Here is a 20517-nt window from a genome sequence, read left to right on the forward strand (position 1 = left end):
TTATTTTTCTCTTTCTAGCAATCATTTCCTTTATTACAGTTGGGCAATTCTCTTTCAATTCTGTTTGGTAGCAGTCAGGGGTAGCATACCAAGCAGCTTCTTGTATAGATTTCTGAAGATTTTCTACTGCTGCGTAGATGTCACTTTCTGTTTTCAATGGGATGTTTATGTCAATTAGTTCATCTAGTTTAGTCTTGAAAATGCTCCAGTCTGTTTTGTTACTGTATAGTGATGGTTGTTTAGTACTGTTTGTTATTTGTGCATACCATGTCGCGATTACGCTAGAGTGGTCAGAGGGTAGATCGTAACAAGATTCTACTTTTGCCAATTTAACATTAATTCCTTTAACAATATAAAAGTCGAGTAGATCAGGTATTTTTGCATTGTCGGTAGGCCAGTAAGTTGGTTCCCTTGTGGTGAGGTAATTTGCATTGGTCGCATTTATAGCTTTAAGAAGTTCTCTGCCTTTTGTGGTAATAATTCTGGATCCCCAGGTAGTATGCTTAGAATTAAAATCTCCTCCTGCTATAAATCTATTTCCTAATGTTTTAAAGAAATTTTCAAACTGTTCCGTTTTGTTATTGTGCTTTGGCGGACAGTATATAGCTGATACTGTTAGTGGGCCTAGTTGATCTTCCACAACAATGCTGGTGGCCTGTAGATAGTCGCATTCATGTTTTTGTATTTCGTAGTGCTTTAGTTTATTACTAACTATTATTGCAGTGCCTCGCAGAGGCACTGCAATAATATTATTAAGTAGGTATCTGAAATTTCCAATATTTTGTTTTGAAGGGTTGCTTTAGATAAGAAAACAAATGTACCTCTGAAACCAATAAAATGAATATTTGGAAAATACATTTCATAATTGTTTGACGTTTTCATTTCCACTCCGGAAATCGTTTTCAAAAAGATTATTTTAAAAAGGTACCAAAAAATATAACCAAAAATTGTTTAGCGGTTGTTTTTTAAAACTAATGGGTGACTTAGTACTTTGCCTTCATCTTTTAGGTAAATAGCTGTGCTTTTAGCTGAAAAATCTGAGGGTCGTGTTTTTGTCCTCAGGATGATATCAAATTCTGATTATTTTGTGTTTTTGTATTATTTGATTGTGTAGGTATTTTACATTTGTGTATTATGTTTTTATGTATTATACAGGGTGTTTCATTAATAATTGTCCATATAGTAACTGGAGAAACCTTAGAACAAAATACGAAGATTTAACCCGAAACACTTTAATAAAATGGGATTCCTTATTGAGTTACAGGGTATTTTATCTAAAAATTTAAAAACTATTTTTCCTTAGCATTTTAAAACTATTCAACGTATCCTTTTCATACTTGGCAGGAAGTATAGGTACTGTACAAACTACTAAATTATGTTAAAGAAACGTTTCTGTCTATTACCAGAGGCGTACGACGGGGGAAAGTGAATGGTTGACCCTTTCCAAATTCTACGCCACTGGCGGAATTGCTATTTTAGTTCAATTTTTGGATTCTCCAATACTTTCTATGAAAATAATATACTCGTCATTCGTAACGATAAAGTCATTAGTTTTCGAGATCTTTGAACTTAAAAATGAAAAGACACGGTTATTTTGATTAATGTATTGTGTCGCTTCATTTTTAATTTCAAATATCTCGAAAACTAATCATTTTATCGTTACGAATGATGAGTATATTATCTACAAAAAAAGTATTGAAAAATCAAAAAATTACACTAAAATAGCAATTTCGTCAGTGGCGTAGAATTTGGGAAAGGTCAACCAGCCACTACCCCTGTCGTACGTCTATGGTAGTAGCTAGAAACGTTTATTTATCTTAATTTAGTAGAGTGTACAGTACCTACACTTTCTGCCAAGTATGATAAGGGTACGACAAATAGTTTTAAAGTACTGGGTACAAATAATTTTTAAATTTTAATCATATGAATCATAATATAAATTTAATCAAAATAACTGTGCCGTTTCATATTTAACTTTAAATATCTCGAAAACTAATGACTTTATCGTTACCAATGGGGAGTATATTATTTACGTAGAAAGTATTGGAGAATCTAAAAATGGCACTAAAATTGTAATTCCTCCAGTGGCGTAGAATTTGAGAAGGGTCAGCCATTCACTAGCCCCTGTCGTGCGCTTCTGGTAGCAGCTAGAAACGTTTGTTTATTATAATTTTGTAGGGTGTATAGTATTCGCACTTTCTGCCAAGTATGAAAAGGATACGTCGAATAGTTTTAAAATGCTGAGCAAAAATAATTTTTAAATTTTTAGATAAAACACCCTGTAACTCAGTAAGGAACCACATTTTATTTAAGTGTTTTAGGTTAAATCTTCGTATTTTGTGCTAAGGTTTCTCCAGTTACTATATGGACAATTATTAATGAAACACCATGTATGTTTATGTATTGTATCGGTGCCGCCCAAAATCCCGACAGCCAAAATCCCGACGGCCAAAACACCGACACGCCAGAATCCCGACAGGCCAAAATCCCGACATGTAAATTATTATGTATTTTAAAAGAAAAAATTATTTAAATACTTCATTTTATAATATAAAAGCTATAGGTACTTACTGAAATGGAAGGTTGTAAGTGACATGATAATATCTATTATATGAAAGTAAACTTGAATTCAGGATTTGATTATACATATTTATATTATTGGACTATATATTGGCAAAAAAAAATAATTTAATAATTCATATACCCATGTTAGAAATTTGATTTAGAAAATTAGCTCATATTAGATGGTAAATACTTTTGTTTAGTAACAAAAAATAAAAAAACAGATGGCCATAAACAAAAAACAAGAAATAAATGTAATTATATGTTAAAAAGAAACTTATCAAACCTGTCGGGATTCTGGCCTGTCGGGATTTTGGCCTGTCGGGATTCTGGCGTGTCGGGATTTTGGCCGTCGGGATTGTGGCTGTAGGGATTTTGGGGTAGATCCGTATTGTATATATGTATTATGTATTTTTCTGGGTGATTTGTCTCCGACTTTCTATTAATCCGCTAATGTTGGTATATTCTTGTTTTCGACTTCTTCTTTTAGTATTGAAAACCAGAGCCTGCTACATTCTACTGTAGTTGTGGCCATAGGCGTAACGTTGGGGGGTTATAACCCTCCCCCCATTGGGATGTACTTTGAGCTCTATACGCTTAACACCATTATGTGTTGCTGACAAATCAAACCAGTTTGAAGTTGTAACCCCCCTTAGGATCATCCTGGTTATGCCGTTGTTGTGGCAAATAGACTGAAGGTCCTTGGAGATGATGTATTTATGTGGAAATTTTGGATGACCTGTCCGCAGTCTGTTGAGTTGACTGTTTTATTTTTGTATAAAGAGAATATTTTTTAAATTTTACTCGATTGTTGGAAAGACGAGTTTCTTGTAGTCTTCTCTCTTGTCGTTTCCCCATTACTGAGGATCGTGATTTCTTCCAATATTCCTAACAATGTTTCTCCATTGGTCTCTATCTTCAGCTGCTCTAAGAGCTTCGCAGAATGAGTTTCCAGCTGAATGCTTTATTTGGTCGGACCATCTAGTTGGTGATCGTCCTCTTGATCTTCTCCCCGGAACGTTTCCAGAAACAATTAATCTCTCCAAACTGTCGTCACCTCTGCGAATCACGTGACCAAAGAATTGTAGAATTCATTGCAGACATATTGTGGACAGCCTTTTTTTATTCTTGAGTTGGTTTAGAATGAAAACGTTTGTCCTATGAGCTGTCCAAGGTATGCGCAGCCTTCTTCTCCAGCACCACATCTCAGGCATCAATTTTTTGGCGCTCGCTTGCGTGAAGAGTCCAAGTCACTGCTCCGTATATAAATATTGAGAATACAAGGGCATTCACCAGTCTCATCTTGATATTTTGAAAAATAGATGTCTTTCCAAACTTTAGTTAGGCGACTCATCGCATTTTTTTCCATACCAATACGTCTCCGATCTTCTGCTTCACAGTTACCATCATTAGTTATACTAGACCCGAGATAGACAAAGGTGTTTACTATCTGGTATTTCTGTAACATGTTAGTCAGTTGAATAGTGTCGAATCTGTCGACCACCATTATTTTTGTCTTAGCTTTATTGATTTTCAGACCAACTTTATTGCTTTCGTACCCAACTCTTCGCAGAAGATCAAACATTTCTTGCTCATTTGCTGCTGTAAGTGTAGTGTCATCAGCAAATCTCAAATTTGAGATTTCCTACCAGCTACTGTTACTCCACCGGCCCATCCTTCTAAAACCATCCTCATGACATGTTCACCATAAATGTTAAATAAGTCAGGTGACAACACGCATCCTTGTCTAACATCTCTCTCGGTTTTGAATTGGTTTGAGAACTTCTGATCTAATCGTACTGTCGCTATATTGGACTGCTACATATTTTTAATAAGTGTCACCAGGTGCCTTGGTGCGCCCATTTCTATTAAAATTGACCACAGATTTATCCAGCTTATACAATCAAATGCCTTTTGGTAGCCAACGAAGCATATAATCATAGATACTTGAAATTCTCTAGACTTTTCAATAAATTGTCTCAGGTTCAGGATTTGATCCGTTGTACCTTTACCCTTTACAAACCCGCTTGTTCCTGAGGTATTTGGTAATGTAGATAGGTTTTTAATCTGTTTTTGATGAAATGCAACAACATTTTACTATCATGTGTTATTAGTGACAGTGTGCGGTAGTTTTCATATCTGGTAGTAGTTCCTTTTTGTGTAGCGGGATATAAATTGAGGTTACACCAATCAGATGGCCATTTTCCTGAATTCCAAACAGCGACACAGATAGAATGGATGATATGTAATCCTTTGTCACCTAGTAACTGTAGTATTTCATATGGTATTGAATCAATGCCTGGGGATTTATTTCTCTTTACTGATTTAATTGCATCTTTGACTTCAGCGAGTAAGACAGTAGGTTCTCTAGGGTAGTCAGAGGGCCACTGACTTTCTGCTGATACCTCGTTATTTTTATATAGCTCTTATGTAGTCTTGTAGCTTGTAGATACAGTATTAGTGGTGATAGTTTATTGACTCGCATTTTAATGTTTTCAATGTGGATATAAAAGCCATTTGGGTTCCATTGAAGAATGAATTTAATTGGACTATTGAGATAAATCTTAGTCACTTTCTTCAGTGAGAGAAGATTCATATGTTGGAATTATTTTCTTTATAATTCTTGTGACATCTTTCATACTTTGATCAATTAATATTGAATAATTTTTAATAAAGTGTATAAGCCGTCAGAATCATCTGCATGGATTTTGACTATGTTTCAGGAAAATTTTGATCTCATTGCGTTTATAATGAAATAATTCAGTGAATTTTAGCGTAGAGATACTTTCGTTAAAATGTGTTCAATTGGCACTGATGTGGCGTCGAGATCTGATGCCTTCTTTTGAGGTGCGGATTTTTTGGAGCTATAAAAGTTTCATTTTGTTTGCTTCTGAGATATATCAGGAGAGGTTAAAATTTGCCTTTTTGCTGTATTGGATGTATATGTAATGTTGTTTGCTGTAGTTGTTTAAGGTATATTGTGTGCTGTAAGCGAATCATTTGCAGTTGGTTTTCTTTTAAATTGTTGATCTTTTTGGCTTTAACTTTTGTATGAATAGGTACCTATACTAAATTAAACAAAGTAGATACGTATATTCAATTTAAAAATTTAAAGTACAAAAGTATTATTTTAAAATGTAAATATGTAGATAACAATACTTAAAAACTATAACTATTATCTGCAAAAATAATCGATATTGTATTCTTGTTTTATTTATGTACAACTAGAGGTAGAAAAATAATTCTTTGAATGGATAAACATGCTTTTTTCCAGAGATAACGACGAAGTGGACTCACCTACAAGAAATAAATAAAATAAAATAAAGGAACCTTTATAAATATAAAATACCTAGAAATGATTGTGTGCTTAAAATATATCTAAAAAATTCTTCTACTGTCCGTGTGGTAAGTATTCTCTAATATACATATATTTAATAATTTACTATATTCAATCAGTGAAGTAATAACCAGTAAAATTAAGGCTAAATCTTTAAAATTAATTTCGCAGTCCTAATTTTAAACGAAACATCTGATGTTATAAAATCAGAACTGTCAACATCTTTCCAATATGTGTACTAAAAAGATGTTATTGAAAAAAGGTTGTCTACTTCACAAATAAGGTCAGCTCTAATAAAAAGACAGATTTTATTTTGCAACATAAATTACAAATTATTATGAACTTAAATCAGCATCAAACCTACCTACAGTCGGAAAAATTAAAGTTTTGTATTTTTTTTTAATTAGCATTTGATAGCAAATTTTGTATTTGCTATCTTTTTCTAAAACAAACGTTTGTTATTTATAGAAAAAGACAACAAATAGAAAATAAGTGATTGATATGATCGTTCATGGGTATGGGGCTTTTCATCGATTGTCATTTGTTTCGAGCTTCTGTCGTATGTCGTATAATCTGTGTGTAATATTAATATACATGGATTATACGACATATGACAGAAGCTCGAAACAAATGACTGTGAATGAAAAGCCCTATTCTTTCATTTTTCCGACTGTATGTCACTAGAAACTAACCATAGCCAGACTAGAGTTTTGAACCTTGCCAATGGTGATATTTTTTATTCATTGTTATAACCCATAAACATACCAAGATGTACCGTGATAATAACTCAAAAATGGTGTTTAAAATTGCATATTGAAAGAAATACTGAACAAAATATACACATAATGTTATAGCTTTTAACTACTTTGTAATAACTAAGTAAAATGTTAATACCTAACACAAAGTTCATAAAGTTCACAAAGTTAATAATGTGGGACAATATACAATACCTATGGTGCAAATGTCTTGAATAAATTCAATATTTCATAAACCGGCAACTTTAAGGAAAAATCCTGAAACAGATCAATTTTTAATTTTAAATTATGATTTTTTGACCTATATACCATACTAGTTACGTCATCCATCTATGCGTAATGACGTAATCGTTGATTTATTTAAATCAGAATATGGGTCGTGTGCTTGCTCATTTAAAAGGTTATTCAATTCTCTATTCAGTAATATAAACATTAACATAATTATTTGCACAGGGTGCCCAAAAAATGTTTTTAATTAAATTAATTGATACCAAAATAAGAAGAATGTATGTAATTTATTTAATTCAAAATACATTTTACTACTGCCAGAAAACAGAAAAAAATGTTTAGTTGAGAAATAAACATTGCTTTTTGCTTTAATTAAATGTTCAAACTGCCAAGAGGCAGATTGGTGGCATCTCGAACATTGAATTTAAGCGAAAAGCAATGTTTGTTTGTCCAATAAACATTTTTTTCTGTTTTCTGACAGTAGTAGAATGTGATTTGGATTAAATAAATTACATACATTCTTCTTTTTGTGTCAATTAATTTAATCCAAAAAATTTTTTTGACACTATAAATATTTATGTTAATGTTTATATTAGTGAATATAGAATTGAATTATCTTTCAAATGAGCTAGCACACGACCCCTATTCTCATTTAAAAAAATCGTTGATTACTTCATCACGCCCAGATGGATGACGTCACTAGTATGATAAATATGCCAAAAAATCATAATTTAAAAATAAAAATCGACCTGTTTCAGGATTTTTCCTTACAGTCGCCTGCTTACGACATATCAAATTTATTCCAGACATTTGCACAATACTGTATAGTAGTGATGTAACGAATATTCGTCCTCGCATTCGCGAATATTCGCATATTTTTGCATATTTGCAATCGCGTTCGAATTCGCGAAATTTGTGCGAATGTTTGCAAATATGAACAAGCATCAGAAAAAAAAATTTGAAGATAATATTAGGTTAATAAAATCGAAATCCATTAACTTATCATCTTTTTTAATTAAGAAAAGTTAACTTAACCTCGTATAATCGTATTATCAGCCTTCACGTTATTTTAGTATTTGATATTATGTAACAAAGCTTATGATTCAGATTAATTTACACTAAAGATCAATTAACTTCTGTTTATAAATTTAGAAAATATTACAAAAATATAAACAAATTTAAAAAACTGAATATTTGCATTCGGACCCGCATTCGCGAATGTTGGTAGCACGTAGCAGATATTCGCATTTTTTGTATTTGCGAATATTCAAAAAATGACATTCGTTACATCACTAATATAGTGAGCATGTAAAGGTTGGAATAAATTCATTTTTTCATGAATGGGCAATTTTGGAAACAAATCCCGAAACAGGTCAATTTGTATTTTTAAATTACGACTTTTTGGCATACATATCATACTAGTGACGTCACCCATCTGGGCGTGATGACGTCATCGATGATTTTTTAAATGAGAATAGGGGTCGTGTAACTATACAGTAATATAAATATTAACATAATTATTTATACAGGGTGTCCAAAATTTTTTTTTGAATTAAATTTATTGACATAAAAAGAAGAATGTGTGTAATTTGTTTAATTTAAAATATATTTTACTGCTATTAGAAAAGAGGAAAAAGTGTTTATTTGACAAATAAATATTGTTTTTTGCTTAAATTCAATATTAAAGCAGCCACCCAAGTGCCTCTTGACAGTTTGAACATCTAATTTAAGCGAAAAGCAATGATTTTTTTTTTCAAATAAACATTTTTTTCTGTTTTCTGAGAGCAGTAAAACGTATTTTGACCCCCTGTATAAATAATTATGTTAATGTTTATATTATTACTGAATAGAGAATTTTATTACCTTTCAAATGAGCTATCACATGACCCCTATTCTCATTTAAAAAAATCATCGATGACGTCATCACGCCCAGATGGGTGACGTCACTAGTATGATATACAGGCCTAAAAGTCGTAATTTAAAAATAAAAATTGACCTGTTTCGGGATTTTTTTCCAAAATCGCCCGTTCATGAAAAAATGAATGTATTCCAACGTTTACTGTAGAGACAAAAATTAAGATAATTTTATATGGTTTTTCTTACCCATTAACTTAAAATGTATATCCGCAACCTAGTTCATCATTTTGGATTTTGGGGGAGCTGACGGTACTTCTTCTTCAGGAGCACTAGCAATATTTGAAAACAAAATTCCATTTTTCTCATTTTGTGACGTTTCTTCATATGTATATGCAGGTGCCGGGTCCAACACTAATTAAATAAAAAATATTTAATTTTTTAAGATAAAGACAATCTATTATCATACTTCAATTACTTAAAATACTAACGCAGTTTGTTCTTTATCAGTATTTTTGCATTTATTCCTAGACGAGATTTACCTCTCTATATTCGAGTCTCCATAACTTTCTATATTGGTGATGGCAATATCAATCCTATTCAGACATGGTTACCTAAGCGTCTCTCATCAGACCTTCTTTGATCTTCCCGTCCTACTCTTTCCAAAAATTTGACATGCAACATTTCTTCGTATTCGGTAATTAGAATCTCGACGTTGAACATGACCAAACCATCTTAACCTACGCTCTTTAATTTTGGCATGAATTGGTACCGCTCCTAGAGTTCCTCTAATAATCTTAATTTTATCCTTTTTACCACTCCACTCGACTCATCTATCTGTATTTCTCATGATCATTTTTCAGTGCGTAACAAATGATAGGAAAAAGGGTAAGTCCGTGATAATATATGACATTTATTCTAACATGACATTTTCGTTAAATCTGACAGTTGTCACATTTTATTTTCAATTTGGAATAAAAACAAATCAAAAGTGTTTCTTGCATTTATAAAATGGTATTTTCTTTGATTTGTATAGTCTTATAAATTATACAGCTTATATTTGTAATATTATTATCTAATTAAAAAAAATTATTTTTTTATTATGGCGCCATCTATCGGCAACTAGAATAACTAGAATAAATGTTATAAAAATGTCACCGACGAAATGTAATCACCGACGTGCCTTTTTTCTGTCACATACAATTTAATGCGTTAGAAAGAAATCGAAAAACTGTGACGCACTGAAAGATGATCATGAGAAATACTGTATCTAAGTAATCTTATTTCCGCCATATGCATTCCTTGTTTCCATTCCCTTGTTTGGCAAGAAATCGACATGAAATATTGTTTTTTTGGAGAATTTGCAACATGTTTTACTATACAATCTTTTAATATACATAGTTAATAATACAGTACGTAAATCGTTCTGCTGGACATAGGGAATATACATAGAGATCATTGTGGCAACTGCGCTAACCTATGTTAGTTGAAACTTCTGTTCGAGTACGAGTTTCTGGTGCAATAGAGCTGTTACAACGAATAGAATGAGTGATTTTGAATGCAAGGCAGTCCATAAATAAATCAAAAACAAGGATTATGACTGATCAATTAATAATTTTACTTTAATTTTTAAAATATCTTTTATTTAAAAATTAATTTCCAAATTAAACAGACACAGTTTTCCCATTAGGTCAAAAATAGTTCTACTACAATGTCATGTTTTGACGTTTATTTGTGTCACCCAAAATTAATTGTCAATTTTGATGTTAATGCCCACGGTTCTTAGACTATACTATAGTATAGTCTAAGAACCGTGGTTAGTGCTCCTTAATGCTAACAACTATATTGTCATTGAGATAGTGAAGTTGCCACAATTATCTTAATATAATACAATGTATGTATTTATGTATCTAAATATATACAATGTATGTTCCCTATGTCCAGCTGAACGATTTACGCACTGTATATGGGATATAAACTAAATAATTTGACGAGGCAACGAAGCATTAAACCTAGGAATTTTGTGCAGTAAGATGAATCGTCATGCAACTTTTTGAATTCGATTCGGAAGAATGTCAGGAAACTTTGTGAACTAAATTGATCTCCGGTAGATGAAAATTGCATTTTGGGCATAACAAAAATGCATTTTCAATGTGCATCCTGAAGAGATAGAAAATTAAAAATTTAGAACTCTGTAAATATTGACGGAAATGAGTTCAATTTTTATACTCGGGGGTTATGAGAGTCGATGAACACGAATTTCATGTCGGCGATGGTGTCCAATGTACCTGGTGCCCAGAGTGGAACTTGTCGACTAGAGTTTTATGTTATAATCATTTAAAATCAGTCAATAGCTAGTACTCGGGGTTCTGGGGGTCGTCGAGGACAAATTTCATGTCGGCGATGATCTCCCAGGTACCTGGTGCTCAAGGTGGAACTCATCGCCTGGAGTTTTATGTTATAATCATTCAAAATCAGTCAATGACCATTATCCGGAGTTTTGGGGGTAACAAGTTTTTTTTTTTTTTTTTTTTTTTTTTTTTTTTTTTTTTCAAGTTTTATTTTTATAACAAAGGCCAGGCATCTGGAATCTAATCCTAGCCGGAATTTGAACAATTTATTTTATTTGAACAGTTACAATTTTTTATTTATAATTAATATCTAACTACAAATTAACTAAATACTAATTCTATAAAATAGTAGGTCCTAATCATCTAATGTAGAGTTATTTGAAGGTTGTACATCATGCGATGTCAAACCTTCATTCATGCAGCATTGACCTACAACATGCCAAACTACACCTAAGAATCTATTACTAAGTTAATAATTATCCCAGTCATGATTTCAGCCCGCACCCAAAACGTGAGCTGCTCACCCTCAACCTTGAGTGCGGCCTGCTATCATGACTTCCTAGCCTACTAACTACTTTCGTAGTTCGAACTCGCTCGAAGTTTTTAAATTGTTTATTGGTGCATTGCTTTCCCTCCGGCGGTTCTGGTGAGCCATTAGACCCTTAGTCCAAAACCTTGTCCAGAGAGTTCCGCAATGCACCCAATTACCAACTCTCAAGTTCGCTTAACAATGAGGTCTAATTTATTTAGTTTTAGCTATCTTACTATCCACCTACGTGGTCAAGTGTAAAGTTAAAGTTTAAATTTTGAAATATAAATTTGAAAGTATAAAAACAATTCTCAAATTATAAAGATTTCTATAACAAAAGCTTTAGGGAATTCGTTGTATGTTTCTTCTTTGATTGTAGAGCTCCAGTTGTTTTTTGGAAACTCTGTCTGTCAAGTCGTTTAGATTATTATAAAGTTCTTCATCATTTAAAATTTCTGCTATTTGTCTTGCTTGTAATCGCTGTCTTAAATCACCGACATCTTCGTAAATGTCACAGTCGAAAATCGCATGCTCGGGTGTTCCTACCTGTCCACATTCACATAGATCATCCTGCTTGAGGCTGAATCTATGCAAATAACTAGGGTATGGGCCGTGACCTGTTAGGAAGTGCACTAACCCAGGTTTTGGATTGAAGTATGGTGGAATTTCATTCAAACGTGGTATGTATTGGTAGAGTCTTCTCCCTTTCACAGACGCATCCCATTCATTTTGCCTCTTCCTCTCTATTACATTGTTTATCTCATTTCTGGTGTGTACATGTACACCCAGAATTTCGATTACTTTGTCAGGATTATGTTTTCGAAGCCAATATTGACTTCCTCTTCTGGTAATTTCTAGATGAAGTGGCAAAACTCCTGTGAGCACTGTTAGGGCTTCACAAAGTAATTCTCTTTTATTGAGTCAGTTATATTTTCCAACATAATGCAAACTGAACCAGGCAACCAGGTACCTGGGAGACCATCGCCGACATGAAATTCGTGCTCAGCGACCCCCAAAACTCCCGAGTAATCGTTATTGACTGATTTTAAATGATTATAACATAAAACTCCAAGCAAAGAGTTCCACCCTGGGCAGCAGGTATCTGAAAGATCATCGTCGACATGAGATTTGTGCTCAGGGACCACCAAAACCCCGAATAATAGTTATTGACTGATTTTGAATGATGATAACATAAAACTCCAGGCGACGAATTCCACCCTGTGCACCAGGTACCTTGAACACCATCGCCGACATGAAATTCGTTTTCAGCGACTCCCATAACCTCCGAGTATAAAAATTGAACTCATTTACATATTTACAGAGTTCTAAATTTTTCATTTTCTATCTCTTCAAGATGCACATTGAAGTTGTTCTGAAGCTATTTTCTTGTGGCATTTTTATAATCAAGTATATTCAAATGGGAAATAAGTTAAAGTCGTCTACTTTAAAATGTATAATACGTGTCTGAATTGCCGATATAAATGAGTCAGATTAAATAAATTATTAGAAGAATTTTTTACTAAGCAACAACATTTTTGTTTATTTAGTGTTATTTTCTATTTTGACAAAGACACCCGACTTGGGCGTCGAAACGTTAATAAAATCATTTTTTAGGTAAAATTATGGCTTATTTCCCATTTGAATATACTTGATTATAAAAATGCCACAAGAAAATAGCTTCAGAACAACATTAAGAAACCGGTATGGGCCTAGCGTTTGTCAAAATTTTAGGAGATTGGAAACTTTGTACGAGAAATTGGCACACTGTCAAAATTCAATTAAATTTTTAAGACGATGTAGAGACAACAATTTAATACCAAAAGGCTTGAGGTTACGGCCAGCATACTCAAGCAGAAGACTCCAAAATATTTTACATAGAGCCAGTGTGTCAATGACCCGGGAAAGGTTACAATTTCATAGATCAAATTTATATTTTATTGAACAAGACATCGTAAGTATTGAAGATTTGCTTTACGGGATGATATCAAATTCTGATTTTGATCGAATTATTTTTAGTTTACACATAATTTATCAAAATTCATATCAGAAACAAAGAAATATACATTTAAATAAATTTAATATTCTTTTAGAACAAAATAGTATACATACTTTTGATAACCTAAATAGAAATAATGACATATTAGCGACAGTTGTCAATCTATCAAATAGACATTTAAATGCAACGGAAAATTTGGTATTGTCAAAAGGTTTAAACTATGCTGTCACTCATCCATCTATTCCAAAATTAGACATAATTAGCGCAGTGGAAAAAATATCCCAGTGTTTACCAACTCATGAAAAAGAACAATATAGGGTACTATGCAAACTTGAATTGGAAAAATCTAATAAAATTGAACAGAACATCAGCAAAGAGGAAATAAAAGCTTTAAAAACTTTAAAAAATGATGACTCCATAACAATCCTACCAGCGGATAAAGGAAATGCAACTGTAATAATGGATAAAGTACAATATGAGGACAAAATTACAGATCTAATTACAAATGAACCTTATACCAAATTAACGAAGAATCCAACGAAGACACTGGAAAACAAAATCTATAGAACTTTATTCAAATTTAAAAATGACCTAACGTACTATCAAAGAAAATTAATGACACCTCATTACAGTAAGACACCACATTTTTATGGAGTACCGAAAATTCACAAAGCAAATATTCCACTTAGACCTATTTGTAGTACCATCAATTCTCCTTGTAGTGAACTATCAAAATTTTTATTAAATATTATAAAACCATTTGCAAATAATAATGACACATTTATAAAAAAATACACAACATTTTTTAAACAAATTATCAAATATTGAATTTAATCCAAATAATATTTTAGTAAGTTTTGACATAAACAGTTTATTTACAAATGTGCCTTTAGATAAAACTTTAAACATAATCAAAACGAAATTAGAAAATGATAATACATTAACAACTAGGACAAGGCTAAATGTATCAGCTATAGGGCTTTTCATCGATTGTCATTTGTTTCGAGCTTCTGTCTTATGTTGTATAATCTGTGTATAATATTAATATACACGGATTATACGACATATGACAGAAGCTCGAAACAAATGACTGTGAATGAAAAGCCCTATAATGGAGTTATTGACATTATGTACTAATAATACCTATTTTCAACTAAATAATGAATTCTATAAACAAAATTTTGGTCTCGCAATGGGCTCTTCTTTATCTCCATTATTGGCTAATATATTTATGGAGGATTTCGAAACTAATATCATTTCTAAACAAAATTTAAAACCCACAGTATGGTGGAGATATGTAGATGATGTGTTTTCCATATGGCCTCATAGATCGGAATTGTTGGATACGTTCCTGAATATTATAAACGATCAAGAAGAGACAATAAAGTTTACAATGGAAAAGGAATACAATAACACCCTACCTTTCCTAGATGTTTTGGTCTCAAAGAAGGATACTGGATATGAGACTCAAGTGTATAGAAAACCAACACACACCAACAGATATCTCAATTACAAATCAAATCATAACATCAACGTTAAAAAGGGAATCATTAAATCCTTATATGATAGAGCCAAAATTACTTGTTCTAACGAAAATTCATTTTTAGAAGAAAAACAATTGTTAACATCTGTTTTATTAAAAAATGATTATCCCATATCGTTTATAAATAAGGAATTGTCAAGATTGGATCGAATGGAACAGAACAGCTTAGAACGGGATCCTACAACATTCACAAGAAATAATACGAGGAAAATATCAATACCATATGTAAAAGGACTATCCGAGAAACTTAAAACAATAGGAAATAAATTCAACATATCAACAACATTCAAAACAACAAACACATTGAGATCTATTCTATCTAAAACTAAACCTAACAGTGAACAAGAAAGAACAAAGAATTGTATTTATAAAATACCTTGTGAATGCGAACAATTTTATATAGGTGAAACGTCAAGACCATTAGACGTTAGAGTAAATGAACATCAGTCTTATATAAAAAATAGAGAATTTGATAGATCTCAAATATGTCAACACGCATGGGATAATGAACATAGAGTTCAGTGGAGAGATTCAATTATAGTCCTAAAAGAAGCAGATAGTAAAAAGAGAAAAATCACAGAAGCGGCTCTAATTATGCTAAATGAAACCAATTGTGTCGCAAATTCCTCGGTAGAATGCAGTAGGATGTGGTTACCCATATTAAAGGAGGAAGTCAATAGAAAGAAAATACCACAATTAGTAAATCAGTAACATATCAAGTTAGTACATATTTAGTATTTTAGTATTATTTAAAATTTAAAATATCAAGTCAGAATTTGGTATTAGTTTTGAGAGTAAACTAAATGTAAACCATGTAATGTTTTGAGAGTAAACATCAATATTGGCAATATCATTTTAAAGTCGTCTACTTTAAAATGTATAATACGTGTCTGAATTGCCGATATAAATGAGTCAGATTAAATAAATTATTAGAAGAATTTTTTACTAAGCAACAACATTTTTGTTTATTTAGTGTTATTTTCTATTTTGACAACGACACCCGACTTGGGCGTCGAAACGTTAATAAAATCATTTTTAGGTAAAATTGTGGCTTATTTCCCATTTGAATATACTTGATTATGCACATTGAAAATGCATTTTTCTTATGCCTAAAATGCAATTTTCATCTCCCGGAGATCAATTTTAGACCAGGGTAATAAGCTAGAAATAGACCATGTTCGGGACACTCAAAGATCCAGGTAGCTGACTACTTTTTTAGTTATTGTATACCTATAGAAAGAAAACCTACCTGTTTCCAGCCTAGAGTTCGCGTCCGTTTTTTAGTTATTAACAGTTTAGTGCAAAAATCGCGATTTTATAGATTTTTGCACCCCATTCAAAAGGTAAATAGTTGACATAAAATTACAAAATTTAATTTTTTAGAACATTAAAAAACCTTCAAAATGCCAATTTTTGAAAGTTAAAAACTTAATTTATTGCTACGTAAACTGCAAAATAAGTGAAAATCGTTATTTGTTAATAACTTTTACAAAAACTACCTTAGAACTTTAGTGTTTCACCCAAAGTTGGGTATTGGGGTACTTAACAAACCCTCAAAATTTGAGACCGATCCATTAATTAGTTTAAGAGTTATTCTAATTGTTTATCCCAGAGACCTTTATTTTGCAATAACATAGGTAAGACAGAAAATAATGAAGATAGGGCAATTCCGAGTATGCCAAATGAAAGTAGAAAACTGATACTATCAAAATGTACTAAAAACGATAAAAATATTATCTAATATAGTCAAAAATCCTAATGCCAAATTTGTGAAATTTTGTAGTTTAAAAACATTTAGAATAACTTTAAAAATATTGTCTGTAGAATAAGTCATTTTACATATTAGAAAAGCTGGTATTTTACACGAATTTTTAAAAATGTAGTTTAATTGGTGACTAGTCGTGGTAAGTGAAGGGGGAGCTGGGAGTCGACAAATGCACGAGTTCAAAAACTATAAAAAGCAACTTAAAACTACTATCATTTTCTACATCTCGGGATCTACTGAATATATTTTGATGGTTCTTTTCTTAATTTTTATGTAATTTTTTCTGTACATTACAAATATGCAATTTGTCTAGACATTTATTAATTAATAAACAGTCTAATTTGTTTAAACAATTTTTGAAAACATAATTTTTTCCCAAAAATCCATGATTTCAATCATACTATCCCTATTAATCATAGAAAAAGTAAAGGGATACTTTAATAAATAAATTAATTATCTTCAATAAATAATTTATTATATAATATAATAAAAATCATTTATTTATTAAAGTGTACTTTAACTTTTTCTGTGATCATTAATGATACTATGATTAAAAAAATAGATTTTTGTAAAAAATATATTTTTTCAAGAATTTATAAACAAATTGCATATTTGTAATGTACGTAAAAATTACATACCAATTAAAAAAAGAAAGATCAAAATCCATAGAGTTGATCCGGAGATACAGCAAATTATATTCGTTTGAAATTGCTTTTTCGGTATTTTAACCTTTAACTACCCGCGCAACAAGTTATAACATAACTACACGCGTGGCGTACTTTATACGCCACAAGAAAATACACTTAAAAACAGCGGATTTGTTTACTGTTTTTTGAAAAAATACACTTAGTTGTTTGTTATAAACCTTATTCGGCATCAGTGAATACTTGGAGTCCCTTCTCAGTAAGCCAATTGGGATTTATAACTGGAATCATGGAATAACTGGATTTCATGATAAATAAAATTACTAATAAAAATTTTTTTTAAATGTGATTTTTTACAGGAGAAAAAGTATTGTTTATAAAGAAAAATATATTTTGTGCCATAATGACTAAAAAACAATTGAAATATATACTTATATTACTACTTATATTAATATAATCATGGCGTATATTGTCCACCACCGGAAACAACAAACAATAACCTGTAAATTACGATCTTCCCAGAATGCCGATTATAACGAAACTAAAACCAAATTGTAAAGCACATTCCAGTGATAGGTTAGAGAGATAAAGGTCAAAAATAAAATTTTTAAATATATTTGCAGTAGAATTCTTATATCTGGCGTATAAAATACGCCAGCGCGTGTAGTTAAAGGTTAACTCGCTGGATTTGTAGATTCCCCCTAGTAATCGTTTGCACTACATTTTTGAAAAATCGTAGAGGGTGCTGTGAAGGTATAATGTTTGTGCAAATTTTTTAGGAAAAAATACAAATCCCATTCTTTAAAATGGCATTAATGAGATTCCTTAATTATTATAAATAAATTAGCTGTGAATTAAATAAAAACATATGGCTAACTTTGTCCCAAATGAGCCCAGGCTAATTTTTTTATTTGAAAATTCGTGTTAAAATACTATCTTTTCGAATATATAAAAAGATTGTTTCTACGGACAACGAATTGCACTATCTTTATTATTTTCTGTTTTATCTTATTGCAAAATAAAGGTCTCTGGGATAAACAAATAGAATAACTCTTAAACTAATTAATGGATTGGTCTCAAATTTTGAGCGTTTGTTAAGTACCCCAATGTCCAACTTTGGGTGAAACACTAAAGTTCTAAGGTTGTTTTAGTAAAAGTTATTAACAAATAACGATTTTCACTTATTTTTCAGTTTGCGTAGCAACAAATTAACTTTTTAACTTTCAAAAATCGGCAAGGTTTTTCAATGTTCTAAAAAACTGAATTTTGTAATTTTATGTCAACTACTTAGTTTTTGAATGGAGTATAAAAAATCGAAAAAATCGCGATTTTTGCACTAAATTGTTAATAATTAAAAAACGGACGCGAACTCTAGGCGGGAAACAGGTAGGTTTTCTTCCTATAGGTCTACAATAACTAAAAAAGTAATCAGCTACCTAGATCTTTGAGTGTCCCGAGAAAATCCTTATTACCCTGGACTATTTAGTTAACAAAATTTCCTGGCACTCTTCAGAATCGAATGAAGAAAGTTACATGACGATTCATCTTACTGCACAAAATTCCTGGGTTTTGGTCTTTTTAGTGCTTCATTGATTCGCCTACATAGCATAAACCTGTATACTTACATTTAGAGGTTTCTGTAGGAATATCAATAAGCGGTATAGTGCCTAACATAATATCACCAGTTTGAACATAAAGATTTGTGTGAAATCCTGGAACGACAGCTTTGGCCTATAAATAAATGATAGCTTATTGTTATCACTGTAATTAATAAACAACCAAAAAAGGGGAGAATAGTAAAGTTGTATTATTTAAAATGAAAAAGTACCTACAATATTTCCACTCAAAATTAGAGTTATTGAACTTAAAATGAAATCAAATTTTTGGTAGGGGCTGTAAGTAGGGATTGCAATCCAGTAGCATTTTCCGTCCAGCTGGACTTTTGCAAGATTGGCCTGAATCCAGCGCGGATCCAGCAAAATGTGGAATCAAAATAAAAATACGATTTTAATGTTTTTTTGTCTGTATTCAAAATTTTTAAACAACAGAAACATGAATTATTTATATAGTTTTTTGGAAGTGAAACCTTATAAAACATAGGCCTAACCTACTTCACATAGAACTGTGCTGGTCGGTTTTAAAGTCATCAAATAGTCTTATACCATTGACAAATAATCGCGTTTCACTCCTTAGGACTTATAAACGGTCAGTACCTTTTCCAAAATCTTTTCGTAATTTTTTTGAGAACCATTTTTTATTTGTTATAAAAGTTTTCTCTTTTTCGTTTCAATTCAATCGCAAGTTTTTGTTCCAAAGTAAAATTTACGGGCTCCGGATTAGTTGGCTCATCTTTTTCCATTATGTCCTCTTGCGCTGATTCCACAAATACTTGTTTATTTAAACGAATCAACAAATTTTTCGTCGCTTGTTGCATTGCATTCTTTTCCGGATTGTTTTGTCCTTCGTCACACATTTCTTGATTTTGTAAGTACATTATTGTACCTGTAATTTAAAAGAGGCGCCGTCCCGCGATTCTGTTGCATAGTGCTTCTGATAGATCGGCATTCAGGCTAGAGTCCTGGCTAATTAGTTTGTCAAAGACAAACATGGTTGTGTCGGCCGTTATCAAAGTAGACTCTCTTCTGCAAAGAACTACTACAGCCAGTTTCACAGGTTAAAGAGTGGCGATCAACTCATTGATTATTGACCACTCGCAAAAAGAGAATTTTATCGCAGAATCAATGTCTACCAACTCTTTATTGATGCAAACTTTTAGGCTGTAGAAAGTTTCCAGCATAGTGAGCTACTGCTAGTGCGATAGAATGGCAAGTTGCCGACTCACAGCTTTGAATAAAGAGGCTAAATGAATACATAAAGTAACTTATTTCGAATTTGACACGTTTGCAGATCCCAGCTGCTGGATGCAGCACGGTTTGCTGGATCCAGTTTGTAA

General features: G+C 31.8%; 1 protein-coding gene across 7 annotated transcripts in view; it reads right to left on the minus strand.

The window, feature by feature from the left end:
* Positions 1–5635: 5635 nt before the first annotated feature.
* Positions 5636–20517, minus strand: part of LOC114334667 (arrestin domain-containing protein 2) — a 56075-nt gene continuing 41193 nt past the window's right edge. For all 7 annotated transcript variants that reach the window (XM_050645336.1, XM_050645331.1, XM_050645330.1 and 4 more), the window contains 3 exons: positions 19190–19295; positions 8986–9150; positions 5636–5859 (listed from right to left, as the gene is read on the minus strand). In XM_050645336.1, the coding sequence (XP_050501293.1) occupies positions 9014–9150; positions 19190–19295 (243 nt within the window). In that variant the 3' untranslated portion in view covers positions 5636–5859; positions 8986–9013. The remainder of the gene's footprint in view (positions 5860–8985; positions 9151–19189; positions 19296–20517) is intronic.

The sequence above is a fragment of the Diabrotica virgifera genome, chromosome 3, assembly GCF_917563875.1.
Source record: "Diabrotica virgifera virgifera chromosome 3, PGI_DIABVI_V3a".
NCBI lineage: Eukaryota > Metazoa > Arthropoda > Insecta > Coleoptera > Chrysomelidae > Diabrotica > Diabrotica virgifera.